The sequence below is a fragment of the Perca fluviatilis genome, chromosome 15, assembly GCF_010015445.1.
Source record: "Perca fluviatilis chromosome 15, GENO_Pfluv_1.0, whole genome shotgun sequence".
NCBI classification, from domain to species: Eukaryota; Metazoa; Chordata; class Actinopteri; order Perciformes; family Percidae; genus Perca; species Perca fluviatilis.
The window spans coordinates 2,380,372-2,398,407 of record NC_053126.1 but is presented as its reverse complement, the minus strand read 5'-3'; the positions used below and the strand labels follow the sequence as shown (position 1 = coordinate 2,398,407).

At 42.7% G+C, this 18,036-nt stretch overlaps 1 protein-coding gene across 1 annotated transcript in view; it reads left to right on the top strand.

Annotated features, from left to right (window-relative positions):
* Nucleotides 1-18,036, top strand: part of si:ch211-194b1.1 (protein Wiz) — a 77,779-nt gene that overhangs the window by 34,813 nt on the left and 24,930 nt on the right. Inside the window, 4 exon segments of the mRNA XM_039825406.1 lie at nt 5,549-5,680; nt 9,544-10,110; nt 11,263-11,393; nt 13,938-14,247. Coding sequence (XP_039681340.1) covers nt 5,549-5,680; nt 9,544-10,110; nt 11,263-11,393; nt 13,938-14,247 — 1,140 coding nt within the window.

Here is an 18,036-nt window from a genome sequence, read left to right as displayed (position 1 = left end):
AGCAGCAGGTGGCGCTAATCTGTATTGTCGCCCCAAAAACTGAAAACCGGCAGCTGATTGGACGAACACATCACGTGGGTCTGGCTTCTCCCAAATTTCAAACCCCAACCATAATGGCGGCTCGTTCAGAATCTGATCTCATATTGTACTAAAATAGTTCTACTAAACGTGTTTCTGAAAACATTTTAAGAGAGAAATAGGCCGTGTGTGTCTCTGTGTGTGTGTGTGGGTCTGTGTGTGTCTGTGTGTGTCTCTGTGTGTGTGTGTGTGTGTGTGGGTCTGTGTGTGTGTCTGTGTGTGTCTCTGTGTGTGTGTGTGTGTATGTCTCTGTGTGTGTCTGTCTGTGTGTGTGTAGTTGCTGAATCTGTCTTCATTTCGGATCAACAAAGGTCAGTTTAACAGATTTTCCTCCAGATTTTGAGAGACTCTAGTCACGCTCATCCCGCTCGCCATTTCTGGTAAGTGTTTTAACATAAGTGCACTGATTCGCTAGTCCAGGGTTAGCTCTCCACCAATCAGATTGGTCATTGAGTCCGACTGCCCACTGGCTGATTCAAACAGATTATCGGGCTGGTGTGTCAGCGCCTTTATGAAAGTAGTAATGCAGCGTACTTATTGTTTGTGTGGTTATGATGTTGGTTGCTGATGTCTTTGATAGTTATTATCTGTCACTTTGAACTTGTCACAGACGATATAGACATCGGTAGTGATACCTGCAGGGATAAAGACGACTGTTACGAACGCATAAAGTGGCGGGAAATGTGAGTTTAGATGCTTTAGGGCTGGCTACCCAACTTTGAGACTTTTTAGGCACTGACCGAATTTTGCCTCCATAGTATGGAGTATGGAAACTCTCCGTTACGCACAGAGACGGGGCTTAGACGGTGTGTGTGTTGTTGTATTTTGAGAGGCTTAACTACAGGTGTAAAGGAGCTGAAGAATTAAATTAGTTTTACCATAATGTATGTATCGAAGTCACGGTATCGGTATTGCTACAGGTCTTATTAGATGCTGTGTGTGTGTCTGTCTGTGTGTGTGTCTGTCTGTCTGTGTGTGTCTGTCTGTCTGTCTGTGTGTGTCTGTCTGTGTGTGTGAGTGGATTATGAGACAATGGGCCCCTGGACACAGACATGTAGGAGGCCCCCCCCCCACCCTTTAAATAGGAACAAGACAACTAAACACAAGCATCTACTTTTAGTGGTTTTGCATCCCTTTTTGGTCATGTTGTGTCTCTGTGTAGTCATGTTGTGTCTCTGTGTAGTCATGTTGTGTCTCTGTGTAGTCATGTTGTGTCTCTGTGTAGTCATGTTGTGTAGGTTTGTGGTCATTTAGAGTCTCTTTGTGATTGTTTTGGATCTATTTTTGGTCATTTTGCATCGTGTGGTAATTTTGCGTCTCGCTAGTCGTTTTGTGTAGGTTTGTGGTCATTTAGCGTCTCTTTTTTGATCGTTTTTTTTATGATATGATTAGGACCTCTGACCCCTTGGGCCCCTGGACCTGTGCCCTGTAGGGCCATCTGTCCAGTAGTCCATCTATGTGTGTGAGACAGAGAGAGAGACAGAGAGACAGAGAGACAGAGAGAGAGAAAGAGAGAAAGTCTGTTTGCTTTTTACTCTGAATAAAATCAGGACTGCCTGACCTGGGATCTGGGTAACATGTGTGAAGTGTTTGAATCAGGATGGTGGCTCTTGAAGAAAATCAGCCTTAACAGAGAGAAAGAGAGAGAGTGTGTGTGTGTGACAGACAGACAGAGAGAAAGAGAAAGAAAGAGAGAGAGAGAGAGAGAGAGAGAGAGAGAGAGAGTCCCCGATGCCCGCGGTTGATGTGGCACTCTCTCGGTGCATTCATCCCAACCTCCGCCTCCACTCGATTGGTCACGCCTTAGCTTAGCGGTGCATATGGGGGCAAAATGGCTGCTTCCACCTCCCCGTAGACCCAAACAATAGCGGACTAACTGCCTGGGCTTCGGCTGCCGGGGGAGTCCGGTGCACTGCGGTTGCGGACCGGTGAGTACCGCGCGCCCCCCTCGGATCACACGGCGACGCGCCGCATCTCTCTGTCACACCAGACAAGAGCCATTAAAAAAGTCTCCATCATGTGAGAATATGGAAAGAAAAGCTTAGTCGCGCGCAGCCGTGCAGGTAGTAGTAGCAGCCCGTGACATGCCAAGAGCCCGGAGAGAGGCTCGGTGGCTCGGTCGCGTTGGTTGTCGATTTTAAACGCGGATAAAAAAAACAACTAGAGATTGTATTTGAGCCGATTGCATCGTTTACAGTTGTGAGTGTGTGAGTGTGTGAGTGTGTGTGTGTGTGTGTGTGTGTGTGTGTGTGTGTGTGTGTGTGTGTGTGTGTGTGTGTGTGTGTGTCGTTTCTCTCTCATTGTGCACGTCTGCCTGGATGACGTCCAGTGTTTCCAATGCTGCAGCCTGCAGGATCTCTAAAATTACCTTCAGTTGCCCAATCCTCGCCATTTTACTTTTGCTTTGCTTTGATTTTTTTTTTTTGATAGAGCGGGCGAGGACACGCTGTGCTTTCAAGTGCACGCATTTGTGCACGTTTTTTTTTAGTTTTAAAATAAGCGTGAGATTGCTAGCTGTAACTTTGAGCACTGAAAGCGAGCACACAGGCAGAGTAATCTTATTACAACTTATCCGGATCAACGAAGTAGCCTATATAATCGAAGTATCACTTTAAGTGTGTGTGTGTGTGTGTGTGTGTGTGTGTGTGTGTGTGTGTGTGTGTGTGTGTGTGTGTGTGGTTTTATGATTAGCCTTCTTTTCCTTTTCTCTCTTCCTTCACTCTTTATTTTTTCTCCTCTGATGCATTTAACTTCCTTTCTTCTGTCCCTTTTTCATACATTATATGTTTTCTTATATACTATATGCTACCTATCATTGAATTATTCTAAGGGAACCCAACATGCCAAACATTCCTGGGTTTCCATCCACATTTGTGTGTAACTTATGTCTCGTAAATGCATCATTGTTGTTGTTTCGTGCTACATAAACACATAAAATCAAATAGAAATCACTTTTATTCTGGTCTAGTATCTGGTTGCTTAGTGTCACTCAGCCTGAAGGGATACAAAGTGGAGTTATCGGTTGTTTTTCCTCTATTTTTTTCATATTTTTGGGGGTCTATAAATGCCCTGCTGATTATGCTTATTGTCTTCATTATAATAGCTGGTGTTATAACGCTGCGCTGCGAGGTGTCACATCGCTCTTTATCCAGTCAGGAGATGAAGTGACAAGCGCAGAGCCGCCCAGCCAGACAGAAAGCATTGTCTGTCTGTCTCTCTCTCTCTCTTTCTCTCTGATTTACTGATTTGTCGCAGAAAATGGCACTTTTGTCCCAGGAATGCCTCACTCACTCACTGCTGCGGGGGGGAAACCAAGACTGCCATGTTTGTTTCATACAGTAGTGCAATTACCTGTATGACTCTTCTTCTTTACAGGGATTTATGAATGGAATTGAATTGTTATAATGCACTTGTTATTACAAAGGACTGTTGAATTACTGTAGGAGCGCACATTTTTCTGCTCTCAGCCCCTGCATTTTTTTAAATTTATTCTCAATGCACTCAGAGATTAATTATATGCTTTTCAAAGGCTGAGTTATTTTAGAAGCATATGGATATATATATGAATCAGATTATCGCTGCAACTAGGAATTGTTTTCATTGTCGATTTTATTTTCTGGATTAATTGATTAGTTGTTTGGTCTATAAAATGTCAGAAAATGGTGAAAATGAGAATGCGTTGAACATGAATGTGTGCTCCAAACTTAATGTGGATCCATCCAAATGTTTGTTGAGACATTTCTCTCAATTTCACCCATTTTAACGTGCCGGTGGAGCTAGAGGAGAAGTCAGGTGATCACCACTTCAGTCTGTGCAAAACTGCACGGCAATTGATCCACTAGTTGTTGAGATAGTTCAGTCTGGACCAGAGTTTCAGACCAAGCGATCACAGACATGTAAGGCTGCTGAAACTAACAATTATTTTCATTGTCGATTAATCTGTTGATTATTTTCTGGGTGAATGGATGACTTGTTTGGTCTCTAAAATGTCAGAAAGTGGTGAAAAATGTGGATCAGTGTTTCCCAATACCCCAAGATGACATCCTCAAATGTCTCATTTTGTCCACAGCTCAAAGATATTTTTTTGGGAGCATTTTTGGGCCTTTGTTTTGATAGGACAGCTGAGGACATGAGAGAGAGAGAGAGAGAGAGAGAGAGAGAGAGAGAGAGAGAGAGAGAGAGAGAGAGAGAGAGAGAGAGAGAGAGAGAGAGAGAGAGAGAGAGAGAGAGAGAGAGAGAGAGAGAGAGAGAGAGAGAGAGAGGAATGATATGCAGCAAGGGGCCGCAGGTCGGATTCGAACCCGGGCCCACTGTGCCGAGGAGTAAACCTCTATATATGGGCGCGCTCTACCAAATGAGCTGTCCGGGCGCCCAGACATTCAGTTTACTGTCCCAGAGGAGAGAAGAAACCGAAAAATATTCACTTTTAACAAGCTGTAGTCAGAGTGTGTCAAGTGTTACTTTTTCTTTTTTCATAAAAAGTGACTAACAGATTCATCGATGACCGATATTCAAAGCCAGCCTTAAAACTCACCTTTTTACATCGGCCTTCCCGGCATTTTAATTGTCTTATCCTGCTATGTTTGTCTTTTGATGTCGTTTTAGCCTAAATCACTGATTTGTAAGTGTATTTTGTTTTTATTTTTATCACCCTGTGGCTAATGCGCTTTGTTCAGCGCGGTCTGTTTTAAATGTGCTATGGAAATAAACTTTACTTGTCAAGAGACTGAACTCCTCTGGGACAGGAAACTGAAGATCTTTGAGTTGTGGACAAAACAAGACATTTGAGGACGTCATCTTGGGCTTTTTGGGGAAACACTGATCCACATTTTCTGACATTTTATAGACCAAACAACTACTTGATTAATCGAGAACAAAATCTACAGATTAATTGACAATGAAAATAGTTACAGTGACGCTTATAAGTTTATGAAGCCATGCTAAAGTTGAGTCAAAAGAGGAATACAAAAATCATGGAGAGATCAGCATGGTTTTATTTCAGTTAGCCTAATAGCTGGTTTGATTTACATTGAGAGATGATCTTATGGAAAGTACCCCATGCCAATCTTTAGGTATGGTGAAGGGTATGTGATGATGTGGGGGCCAAGGGAACTTTATCAGGATGCATAGTATCCTGGATCCATGAAATAACTGGCCTTTAAAACCTGCCTCTATGGGAATCTAACATAGGGGTGGACTGACTTATGCCCCCTGTAGTTTAAGGAAGAACATTTATTTATTTACAATTCATTATTCATTCACAAAGAAAACTGGTGTCCTTAAAGGTTGGATTTTTCCTAATTTTTTAAAATTGAGGCATTAAGATCAATTTCCAAAAGATTTTTGTCATTCCTCTTTTTTTAGTCAACTTTAGCATGGCTTCATAAACTTATGAGCACCACTGTAGTTGCTTAGTTAGTTGCAGCAGTAATTCCTCCACTTATTTGTGATATTGTGTGTAATGTTTTAGGCGGGGAGGAGGAGGAAGAGGATGAGGAGCAGCTACAGCTTCCAGCTCTGGATGCTCTGAGCTCGGGGGAAACCGGGCAGCGCAGCGCCAACTCAGACGGCCTCTCTCCTGGAGAGGATGCCGACTCCAAGGGTGAGCGAGAGAGAGAGACGGGAACAGCCAGGGGATTGGATTTGCTACAGCAGAGCCTCATCAGAGCTGTCAGTGGGGGGGGGATTGTGAAACTGACCTTATAGGTCTGCAGCCCTACATCAGAGTTGGGTTGTCTCCCGGGGAAATCCTAAGAGATAGACGAATGTGTTTAAAGCGCCCATATTATGCTCATTTTCAGGTTCATAATTATATTTTAAGGTTGTACCAGAATAGGTTTACATGGTTTAATTTTCAAAAAACACCATATTGTTGTTGTACTGCACAGCTCTCTCTCACTGCTGCAGCTCCTCTTTTCACCCTGTGTTCAGGTCTCTGTTTTAGCTACAGAGTGAGACATCTCTTCTTCTGTACTATCTTTGTTTGTAGTCACACATGCTCAGTAGCTCAGGTCGTAGATGATGTCAGCTAGCTCCATAGACAGTAAAAGAAAGGCTGTTTCTCCAACTTCAGTCAGTTCCAAGGCAGGATCAGCTGGGAGACTTCTTCTAAAACAAGGAGCACATGGAAGTAGTTCTTTTGTAGATTATGGTGAACTAGTGTGTGTTGTAGCAGTGCTTTGCCGTTGAGAACGATGTAGCATGCTAGCGTTAGCCGCTAGCATGCTAACGGTTGCGGTTAGCCAGCTCGTTTCGGCTAGTGACGTAGAAAGCCGTGCAGATGTTGACCAGCTCACCAGGAGACTGAAGGCAGGACACATTCAGAAACCATATCTCACTCAGAACACCATGGATGGATGTTTTCCAAGTGTGTATGTGTGTGGAAGCACCAGAGACACAAAATAACACCCCAAGTCCAGTTCTGTCTATCTGTCTGCCTGTCTGTCTCTTCCAGATCTTTCAGTAACAGCTCCACCTCGTCCTCTCTCCAAGATAATAAATCCCTGCTCTTACTGTTCACCGTTGTTGTTCTTTCTCCAAAGTATTTTCTGTGTTTTTAACTTCTACGTCCAGGATTTTCAACCGCAGAGTAACGTCAGACAATCTGCTTCCTGTTTACACCGGCACGCACATGCCCAGTGTGTGTAAACGGTCATGTGACATGTGATGTCAGACCTGTTCATACGGACACAGATTAGTTCTGCTACCGGAGCTGAAACTCTTGTGTGGACGGAGATAGTTTCTGTCTCAAAACGACACTTAAAAATGAAAACGTAGCAGTGTAGATGGAGCTCTGTGTATTCTTGTATTCAGACCTTAAAGATTATTAGGAACACCTGTAAGATTTCTCGTTAATGCAATTATCTAATCCACCAATCACATGGCAGCTGCTTCAATGCATTTAGGGGTGTGGTCCAGGTCTAGACCATCTCCTGAACTCCAAACTGAATGTCAGAATGGGAAAGAAAGGTGATCTAAGCTACTTTGAGCGTGGCATGGTTGTTGGTGCCAGACGGGCTGGTCTGCTCAGTTACTGGGATTCTCACCCACAACCATTTCTAGGGTTTACAAAGAATGGTCTGAAAAAGTAAAAACATCCAGTATGCTGCAGTCCTGGGGGGCCAAAATACCTTGTTGATGCTAGAGGTCAGAGGAGAATGGGCCGACTGATTCCAGCTGATAGAAGATCAACTTTGACTCAAATAACCACTCGTTACAACCGAGGTCTGCAGCAAAGCATTTGTGAAGCCACAACATGAACAACCTTGAGGGGGATGGGCTACACCAGCAGAAGACCCCCCTGGGTACCACTCATCTCCACTAACAATAGGAACATGAGGCTACACCAGCAGAAGACCCCCCGGTACCACTCATCTCCTCTAACAATAGGAACATGAGGCTACACCAGCAGAAGACCCCCTGGGTACCACTCATCTCCACTAACAATAGGAACATGAGGCTACAGTTTGAACAAGCTCACCAAAATTGGACAGTTGAAGACTGTAAAAATGTTGCCTGGTCTGATGAGTCTCGATTTCTGTTGAGACATTCAGATGGTAGAGTCAGAATTTGGCGTAAAGAGGATGAGAACATGGATCCGTCATGCCTTGTTACCACTGGGCAGGCTGCTGGTGGTGGTGATGTAATGGTGTGGGGAATGTTTTCTTGGCACACTTTAGGCCCCTTAGTACCAATTGGGCATCGTTTAAATGCCACAGCCTACCTGAGCATTGTTTCTGACCATGTCCATCCCTTTATGACCACCATGGACCCATCCTCTGATGGCTACTTCCAGCAGGATAATGCACCATGTCACAAAGCTCACATCATTTTAAATTGGTTTCTTGAACAGGACAATGAGTTCACTGTACTAAAATGGCCCCCACAGTCACCAGATCTCAACCCAATAGAACATCTTTGGGATGTGGTGGAACAGGAGCTTCATGCCCTGGATGTGCATCCCCCAAATCTCCATCAACTGCAAGACGCTATCCTCTCAATATGGGCCAACATTTCTAAAGAATGCTTCCAGCACCTTGTTGAATCAATGCCACCAAGAATTAAGGCAGTTCTGAAGGCGAAAGGGGGTCAAACACGGTATTAGTAGGGTGTTCCTAATAATCCTTTAGGTGTGTGTGTGTGTGTGTGTGTGTGTGTGTGTGTGTGTGTGTGTGTGGTGTGTATATATATATATATATATATATATATATATATATATATATATATATATAATTCTGTTTTATTTCCCAACTTAAAGATCTAAACACTGAGCTGATAATCTCGTGTGGGCAGATATCGTTTTTGTCGATTTTTATTCAGATTTTTTTGTCACTTTTTTGGGCGTTTTCTTAATGATATTTTTGTCAATTTTTAACAAGTTTTTGTCCCCTTTGGCGATATTTTTGATGTTTTTTTTTTTTGTCACTTTCTCTGATTTTATTTATTTTTTGGTCACTTTTTCAGCGTTTTAAAAACAAACACATGTTTTTGTTGATTTTTTTTTTTTTCCTGCGTTTTTGTGACTTTTTCCAACATTTGTCACTTTTTTCAATGTTCTGAGATAATGAAAGAAAACAGGATGTCAGTGGTAACATTGAAACTTTAAAGGGATACGCCACCGTTTGTTGAAATAGTTCTTATCACGGTTCTCCCCTGGCTGTAGATAGGTGGGCCAACGCATTTTTTGTCTCAGTGCAAGTAATTAGGTTGTTTTTTTTGTCTTTTGTTGGCTCACTTTTACTCACAACATGCTAACCGGCAACATAGGATTCCATTCACTACGCTAAGCTAACTAGTGGCGGCGCTGCTGGAGTTGCACCGGACTAAAACGATGCATGCACAAAAAATGGCCCACCTATCTACAGCTAGAGGAGACCCCACCTATCTACAGCTAGAGGAGACCCCACCTATCTACAGCCAGGGGAGACCCCACCTATCTACAGCTAGAGGAGACTCCACCTATCTACAGCTAGAGGAGACTCCACCTATCTACAGCTAGAGGAGACTCCACCTATCTACAGCTAGAGACCATGATAAGACCTATTTCAACACACGGTGGCGTATCCCTTTAATGAAAATGTGTAAGACGAGCCGTCTTTATTAGGGCTGCTCCCTCTTAGTCAATTAGTCGACTAATCGGTGGTTTTGGTCTTAGTCAACGTAGATCTCTTTAGTCCATTAGTCATGTCTGATGCTGTTTTCATGTTGAATGACTTATTTCCAAGAAACGTACGAGCTCATCTCTGGTAAACACAAGAATTAAAGTGGTGCTTTTAGCATGACTCTTTGCAGAGAAACTCAGATTTACAGATCTGTCGATTAAATCAACTAATCGATTAGTCGATACGATTGAATGAGTGTGAGTAAACCAGTATGTATGAGTGTTAGTCGACTAAGAATTTCTCCAATCGAGCACAGCCCTAGTCTTTATAATGTCTCACCAGCCGTTCTTGCCTCTGTTTGCAGTCCACGACTTGAAGTGCGCGGTGTGTGGAGCTCAGTTTGAGACCAGACGAGGACTGTCCAGCCACGCCCGCTCCCACTTGCGCCAGCTGGGCGTCGGCGTTTCCGAGAGCAGCGGCGCGCCCATCGACCTCCTCTACAAACTCGCCAAGGAGCGCAGCAGCGCCGACGGCCAGATCGGCTCGTCTCCTCCGCAGCCTCTTCCAGCCGAGAGCCTCTCGCCACCAGTTCCTCAGAAAGATGAGGCGCTAGGAGACATGGACTTAGACGAGAAACCCATCCCTCTCTCAGTCCTGGCCAAAGCAGCCAAAGCAGTGCCACCACCCTCCTCTTCCTCGCCAACGCCTCCTCTTGGCGCCTCTCCGGCTGGGCCTCCTCATCCCGGCCCCCCTCCCTCGGTGGTGAGGAAAGCCCCCATCTCCTCTCTGCTGCCGGTGTCTTCCCTGCTGCGCTCGGTGGAGCACAAGGCCACGGGAATGAAAGGCTTGATGTCTAACCTCTCGGCCTCGGCCGCCGTCGCAACCAAACCCATGTGGGCGCCACAGGAGGATGACGCTCCGCTCAACCTCAGTAAGTTTATTTATATAGATTAGATTAGATAATACTTTATTCATCCCACAATGGGGAAATTCACTTGTTAGAGCAGCAGTTTTTACAGGTAAACAACAGACAATGTGCAAAAAGTACTGAATGAGTGTAAAGTGGCATTATATAAAGAGTATTTTAAAGTGGCCAAAGTGTGAAAAATGTTGCAATGGTAAGTAAGTAATTGACATGAAATTAGACTGAATAATATGTAATTAAATAACATAGCAAAAGTAATTAACCATAATATAAAAGGTATTTAAGTGTGACCATAATATAAATAATATTGAAAAAGTAAGTACACGGAATGAAAAATATAAATACAGATGATAACAATAAAGATATACAAGAGCTGCGGTACCTCTCCTTCTTACACCGTGGGTGTATCAATCTATCAGTCTGTTATTTATTTCAGGTTTATTTAACAGGGACAATGCACATTAATAATACATAAAGAAAATTTACAGTGTGCTAGAATTAGCCAAAAAGCTGTTTTACATCTGCTGTCCCTGGACAAGTCGTACAATGTCGCACCTAAAAAGATAAAAGGATTATAAAAGTACATAGAAGTGTCTCTGATAACGTTGTAAAAAGTGACTTTAGTTTGCTTTCACAACTGGCCTCATTTAGTTCGATTTAGTCTCGCTTTGCTAGACCTTCCTCCACAGCGCTGCGGAGGAGGGTCTGTCTAGTCCACACAGCATTCCTGGATGGGAGAAAAACATGCTCTGGTTTATTGGCATTTCTTTAAACCAATCACAATAATCGTGGGGCGGGGCTAAATGTACATTTCAGCACAATCTTCCAAAATGATTTTAAATGATTCAGATAAGGATTTCCATGTTCAAAAAGGAGTAGGAAGAACTTGGGACCTACCCCCTTTTTTCTATTTTTATACTAAAGTTAAATACAAAACAATTTGATGCTTCACTCATTTATTTATATATACACATAAATGTGCAGTATATCTAACTGCCTACACGCACATATACACACGCATACACACATGCATATACACACACACGTTTTCTTTTCCATCTACAACAACCTAATGAGAAATGAAACCATGTTGTAGTTTTTCCGTTGAGTCGAGGTGTGAAAGCGTCCTTAGTTGACTAACTTCTTCTTTGTGTGCAGCGCTGGAGGTGAACCCCAACAAGGACATCGTTTGTCAGCTGTGCGGCGCCTGGTTTGAGACTCGGAAAGGCTTATCCAGCCATGCACGAGCCCACCTGCGGCACTTCGGCGTGGAGTACTCCGAATCCAAGGTAGGGGTGTAAGGATATTGTGTGTGTGTGTGTGTGTGTGTGTGTGTGTGTGTGTGTGTGTGTGTGTGTGTGTGTGTGTGTGTGTGTGTGTGTGTGTGTGTGTGTGTGTGTGTGTGTGTGTGTGTGTGTGTGTGTGTGTGTGTGTGTGTGTGTGTGTGTGTGTGTGTATATATAGTACAGGCCAAAAGTTTGGACACACCTTCTCATTCAATGCGTTTCCTTTTTTTTTTTCATGACTATTTACATTGTAGATTCTCACTGAAGGCATCAAAACTATGAATGGACACATATGGAATTATGTACTTAACAAAAAGTGTGAAATAACTGAAAACATGTCTTATATTTTAGATTCTTCAAAGTAGCCACCCTTTGCTTTTTATTAATAAGGGAAAAACTTCCACTAATGAACCCTGACAAAGCACACCTGTGAAGGTAAAACCATTTCAGGTGACTACCTCATGAAGCTCATTGAGAGAACACCAAGGGGTTTGCAGAGTTATCAAAAAAAGCAAAGGGTGGCTACTTTGAAGAATCTAAAATATAAGACATGTTTTCAGTTATTTCACACTTTTTTGTTAAGTACATAATTCCATATGTGTTCATTCATAGTTTTGATGCCTTCAGTGAGAATCTACAATGTAAATAGTCATGAAAATAAAGAAACACATTGAATGAGAAGGTGTGTCCAAACTATTGGCCTGTACTCTATATGTATGTATGTATTATGTATGTATGTATGTATGTATGTTACAGTGAAAACACACCAGGCGCGTAAGCGTTGCGTATAGCCTCGTAGCGCAGCTATTTTTATGTTTGTTAATGGCCAAATATGTGTCGAACCATTCTGAATTAGGTATTAGGCTGCAGAGACGTCCCGGCATACAGATCCTATCCTATAGACTAGAGAAAACATCTTTGTTTGGTACAAATCCTCGCAAGATTCACACTATAATCATTTTAACTTCTTTGAATTTTAATAATTTCAATCAAAATGAGAATGATACAAAAATTATGATTCCCTCCAATATCGTGAATCATATAGCAATCGCAATATCAGCCAAAATAATCGCATTTAGATATTTTCCTCATATCGTGCAGCCCTACTCACCACTGAGTCTGACTTAATGTCCCGTTCCCCGCCCAACACTATCTGACTCTCTCTTACTGGGGATTATGTTAAACGTTTCTCATTTATTAGATAATCGCTTAAAGCATTTAAACTATGTTTGGTGTTAGAGTTTGTGACATTCCAAAATCTTAATTTTGACCTAAAGATTTTCATTTTCACTGTAAATGCCTATCTGTTCCAAATACCGGTTTCATTAACTACTAATAATCGGTATCAGTATTGGCCCCTAAAAACCAGTATCGGACAAATCTGGCGCAAAATGAACATGTAGGGACCCTCATGATGCTACCGTGGAAGTGTGGTGCTATTTTCAGCCTTGTTAGTGGTGTAGAAATAGAGATTTCTTTTTACTTTACCCTCTGCCCTGACGACTAGCGTTATAAGCTAATTAGCGATTTGCGCTTAAACTGGTCACATTAGATTAGCATGAAAACATATCCCAGAGAATGGTTGACTCTGTAATCATGTGTTATTAACTCCTAGGTTCATTTTGCACCAGATTTCTCCTTTTAAGATATCAGCAAATATCGTCCTGATCTGGCGAGCTCAAGTTTTCTCCTCCCAGATCAGTCTGGCATCTTGAGATAAGAGAAAATTTGGAGCTGTTCGCCAAACGACCGACCAATCAGCGTTGGTTTTGAGGCAGGTTTAGGCGTGACCCAACGAGAAGCGACTGTTCAGTCTAACCAACGTGGTCGGCTTCCACGGATGAGATGAGCGTAGCTATCGCAGCAAGTTTTATCTGAATTAGAAAGTATTCCTTCATTGAAAGAAGAGCCAAAAAACGGCACTGGAGGCTTTTCTCGGAGGAAAAAGATGTTTCTGCTCTTCTCCCGACTGGTTTCGGCTAGAGTTTGATCTGATTGGTTGATTTTGCCCGTCTATCACCAACTATAGGTGGTGATAGACAGATGGTTTATCCAATCAGATAACCAGGATTTTCACTCCCCTTCCCATCTGGCCGTAGATTCAGGGTTCCAAGGGCGAGTCGGAACATTTATAAGAGATCTTTTATTCCCCATGCCATACATGAACTTAATTTTAAATGTGTTAATTGTAGATCGAAACTTATCTTATCTTAATCGTCTGCACTGTTTTCCATTCTGTTGTTGCATGTTGATGGTATTAGTGTTGTACTGTTAACTGTGTGTATTTTAATGTAACTTTAAATTGGTGTCATTGATGTATATCTGTCGGAGAAGTCGAAGACAAATTTCCACAAAGGTGGACAATAAAGTCTAATCAAATCAAATCAATCAAAAGTTCTCCAACGGAAAGTTCCCAGATGGATATGCCGAGCAAATGGGAAGCGATCCATCTGGAGGAGTCGGGTTAAAATATCGTATCGTTGTCCAAAGAGTCAATATCATATTGTATGGTGATAAAACTTAGTGATTTGCTCCCCTGTCTCCCAGGGCTCTCCCATCGACCTGCTGAACCAGCTCATCGATACGGACGTCTTCAAGCACAAAGCCGGCTCGCTGCAGCGCGACAGCCACGGCGCGGAGCCCCGGGGCCTCGGCGGCACCAAGCAGTCGCTGCACGGCCTCTCGTCCTCGCCGTCTCTCCTCTATAAGGTCACCACAGCCGGGGGAGGCTCCACGTCCAAAGCTACCTCTTCCTCTGCCTCGTCGCTGCTGCTCGGCCCGCCCGCCAAACGCCACAAGTCCTCCTCCATGAGGGTCTTCCGCCTGAGCAGTGGCGAGCTCATGGCGCTTCCACACAGTGAGTGTTTCACGGGATTGATGCTAAAGCCTTCACGGGAATATGGGTGGCAGTTAAGCGGGATGTATGCTTCTGCAGAGGCGCCACGAGAGCTTTCGCCGTAACCAGAGCTGTATAGTAACGATAACGAAGTAGAACTACTTCGCTCCGATACGTTTTTTATGTGCTGCATCGTTACTCGTTACTGTTGTGAATTCCTCACGCTACGGAGACTGTGGAGGTTACAGTGTGTGTAGTTACGGCTACCTTAGTTACGTACGATAATTACTTAAAGGAACACGCCGAATAAACTTATTGGGAATTTAGCTTATTCAGCGTAACCCCCAGAGTTAGACTAGTCCATACATACCCTTCTCATCTCAGTGTGTGCTGTAAGGCTGTCTGACGGCTCCAGCATTAGCTTAGCCTAGCACAGATCCTGCAGGTAACTGGTTCCAACTAGCCTACTGCTCCGAAAAAGTGACAAAATAACTCCAACATGTTCCTATTTACATGTTGTGATTTGTAGAGTCACAGCGTGTACAAAAAACAACGTAACATGAGACACAGCCATCTTCTAACCGTAAAACAAACGGAACTATATTCTCAGACAGCGCTTGCGCGAGCGACAGATATCACTCCGCCCAAGTACTATATTCTTCCGCCTCGAGAATATAGTTCCCGGTTTTTTTACTAGTTAAAAGATGGCTGTGTTTCACGTTGACGCTTTCTTACATTAATCACAACATGAAACAGAAATATGTTGTTGTTTCACTATTTTTCTGGAACCATTCACCTGCCTGTTCTGTGATGGGCTGATGCCGTCAGACAGCCTTAACACGCACTGAGATGAGAAGGGTATGTATGGACGTGTCTAACTCTGGTGGTTACGCTGAATAAGCTAAATTCCCAATAAGTCGGCGTGTTCCTTTTAAGTTACGTAAGAAATCCCAGAGATTGCGTCGTGTTTCTTTGTATTACGATCGCCTGTTCAGAAGTCAGAGACGATCATACCTGCCAACACTCCTGTTTTTCCCTGTTTCTCCCCTTTTTTAGCCCCTCTCTCCCGGACCCCTCCCGGTTTGTTTTTTCTCCCGGAAAAAAATTTGCAGCACAGCCCAAACTCCTTTATAAATAATCAAACCAATATGTTTGCCTAATGTTGACCAGTTGCCAGATCTTGTATGAAACGTATCCTATTCGCACAATCCACCATATACAATTTTCAACCTGTTAGTCACCTCAACCTGGCAACCTATAACCCTCAACCTGGCAACCCAGTTGCGCAGTTTAATGCGAGCCGATTAAAAAGGCCAGACGAAGGCGGTGTTCCCGCAAAGAAATCGAAATACAGCTGTAAATATCAGAGTGTTGGGCGCAACAATTGACATGCATCTTACCCTAGTCATATCGACAACCTGCACGCTTTTTGTAAGGTGTGTCGCATTGATTTTAATGTAGCGCATGGCGGGAAAAATGACATCACCCAGCACATTAAAACATAGCGGGTCATCACAAATCTCCCCGATTTTGAAAACCAAATGTTGGCAGGTATGGAGATGATGTAAGTTTGTACTATTTCTATTTAGCTATTGTTTGCAGCAGATGAAGCTGTTCTTGAGTTGTTTCAGTCTGCAGTGAGTCCTGAATGTTAACCGTTAGACCCTGTGATGTGAAGCTGATCTAGTTTATCTGGATGTTTGACCCTGTGATGTGAAGCTGATCTAGTTTATCTGGATGTTTGACCCTGTGATGTGAAGCTGATCTAGTTTATCTGGATGTTTGACCCTGTGATGTGAAGCTGATCTAGTTTATCTGGATGTTTGACCCTGTGATGTGAAGCTGATCTAGTTTATCTGGATGTTTGACCCTGTGATGTGAAGCTGATCTAGTTTATCTAGATGTTTGACCCTGTGATGTGAAGCTGATCTAGTTTATCTGGATGTTTGACCCTGTGATGTGAAGCTGATCTAGTTTATCTGGATGTTTGACCCTGTGATGTGAAGCTGATCTAGTTTATCTGGATGTTTGACCCTGTGATGTGAAGCTGATCTAGTTTATCTGGATGTTTGACCCTAATTTTTTTTTTTGTGATGTGAAGCTGATCTAGTTTATCTGGATGTTTGACCCTGTGATGTGAAGCTGATCTAGTTTATCTGGATGTTTGACCCTGTGATGTGAAGCTGATCTAGTTTATCTGGATGTTTGACCCTGTGATGTGAAGCTGATCTAGTTTATCTGGATGTTTGACCCTGTGATGTGAAGCTGATCTAGTTTATCTGGATGTTTGACCCTGTGATGTGAAGCTGATCTAGTTTATCTGGATGTTTGACCCTGTGATGTGAAGCTGATCTAGTTTATCTAGGATGTTTGACCCTGTGATGTGAAGCTGATCTAGTTTATCTGGATGTTTGACCCTGTGATGTGAAAGCTGATCTAGTTTATCTGGATGTTTGACCCTGTGATGTGAAGCTGATCTAGTTTTCTGGATTAAGATTTTATCTGGATGTTTGACCCCTGTGATGTGAAGCTGATCTAGTTTATCTGGATGTTTGACCCTGTGATGTGAAGCTGATCTAGTTTATTCGATGTTTGACCCTGTGATGTGAAGCTGATCTAGTTTATCTGGATGTTTGACCCTGTGATGTGAAGCTGATCTAGTTTATCTAGATGTTTGACCCTGTGATGTGAAGCTGATCTAGTTTATCTGGATGTTTGACCCTGTGATGTGAAGCTGATCTAGTTTATCTGGATGTTTGACCCTGTGATGTGATGCTGATCTAGTTTATCTAGATGTTTGACCCTGTGATGTGAAGCTGATCTAGTTTATCTAGATGTTTGACCCCTGTGATGTGAAGCTGATCTAGTTTATGTGGATGTTTGACCCTGTGATGTGAAGCTGATCTAGTTTATCTGGATGTTTGACCCTGTGATGTGAAGCTGATCTAGTTTATCTGGATGTTTGACCCTGTGATGTGAAGCTGATCTAGTTTATCTAGATGTTTGACCCTGTGATGTGAAGCTGATCTAGTTTATCTGGATGTTTGACCCTGTGATGTGAAGCTGATCTAGTTTATCTAGATGTTTGACCCTGTGATGTGAAGCTGATCTAGTTTATCTGGATGTTTGACCCTGTGATGTGTAGCTGATCTAGTTTATCTGGATGTTTGACCCTGTGATGTGAAGCTGATCTAGTTTATCTAGATGTTTGACCCTGTGATGTGAAGCTGATCTAGTTTATCTGGATGTTTGACCCTGTGATGTGAAGCTGATCTAGTTTATCTAGATGTTTGACCCTGTGATGTGAAGCTGATCTAGTTTATCTAGATGTTTGACCCTGTGATGTGAAGCTGATCTAGTTTATCTGGATGTTGCTAGCTTGCTAACTTTCCACTACATCACACATTTTATTTCAGTATTTGTTAATAAGTGATTAATAACCCACCGTTATATCAGATAATAGTAGTTATAACAGCTGTGACATTAATGTACCTTTTTGGGTTTATTTCAGAAACTTCCTTCATATCCAGCCTTGTACAGCTTGTAACCCTGTAATGCTCCGTCTTAATACCAAGTAATACTCAAGTATGGGTCTCTAGTACTTTATACACCTCTGGCCTGAAGTTTATTCTTGTGCGTGGGTTAGGGTTGCATGATATTGACCAAATGTGATATTGCGGTATCAATATTAATTTTGATATTTTTAAACATATGTAAAATTACAAAAGTTACTGGAAAATGCGTCAAAATAGTTTTCTTAAACAAGTTTTCTTACAGCACAAGGTTTATTTCAACTGACTTGTCATATTG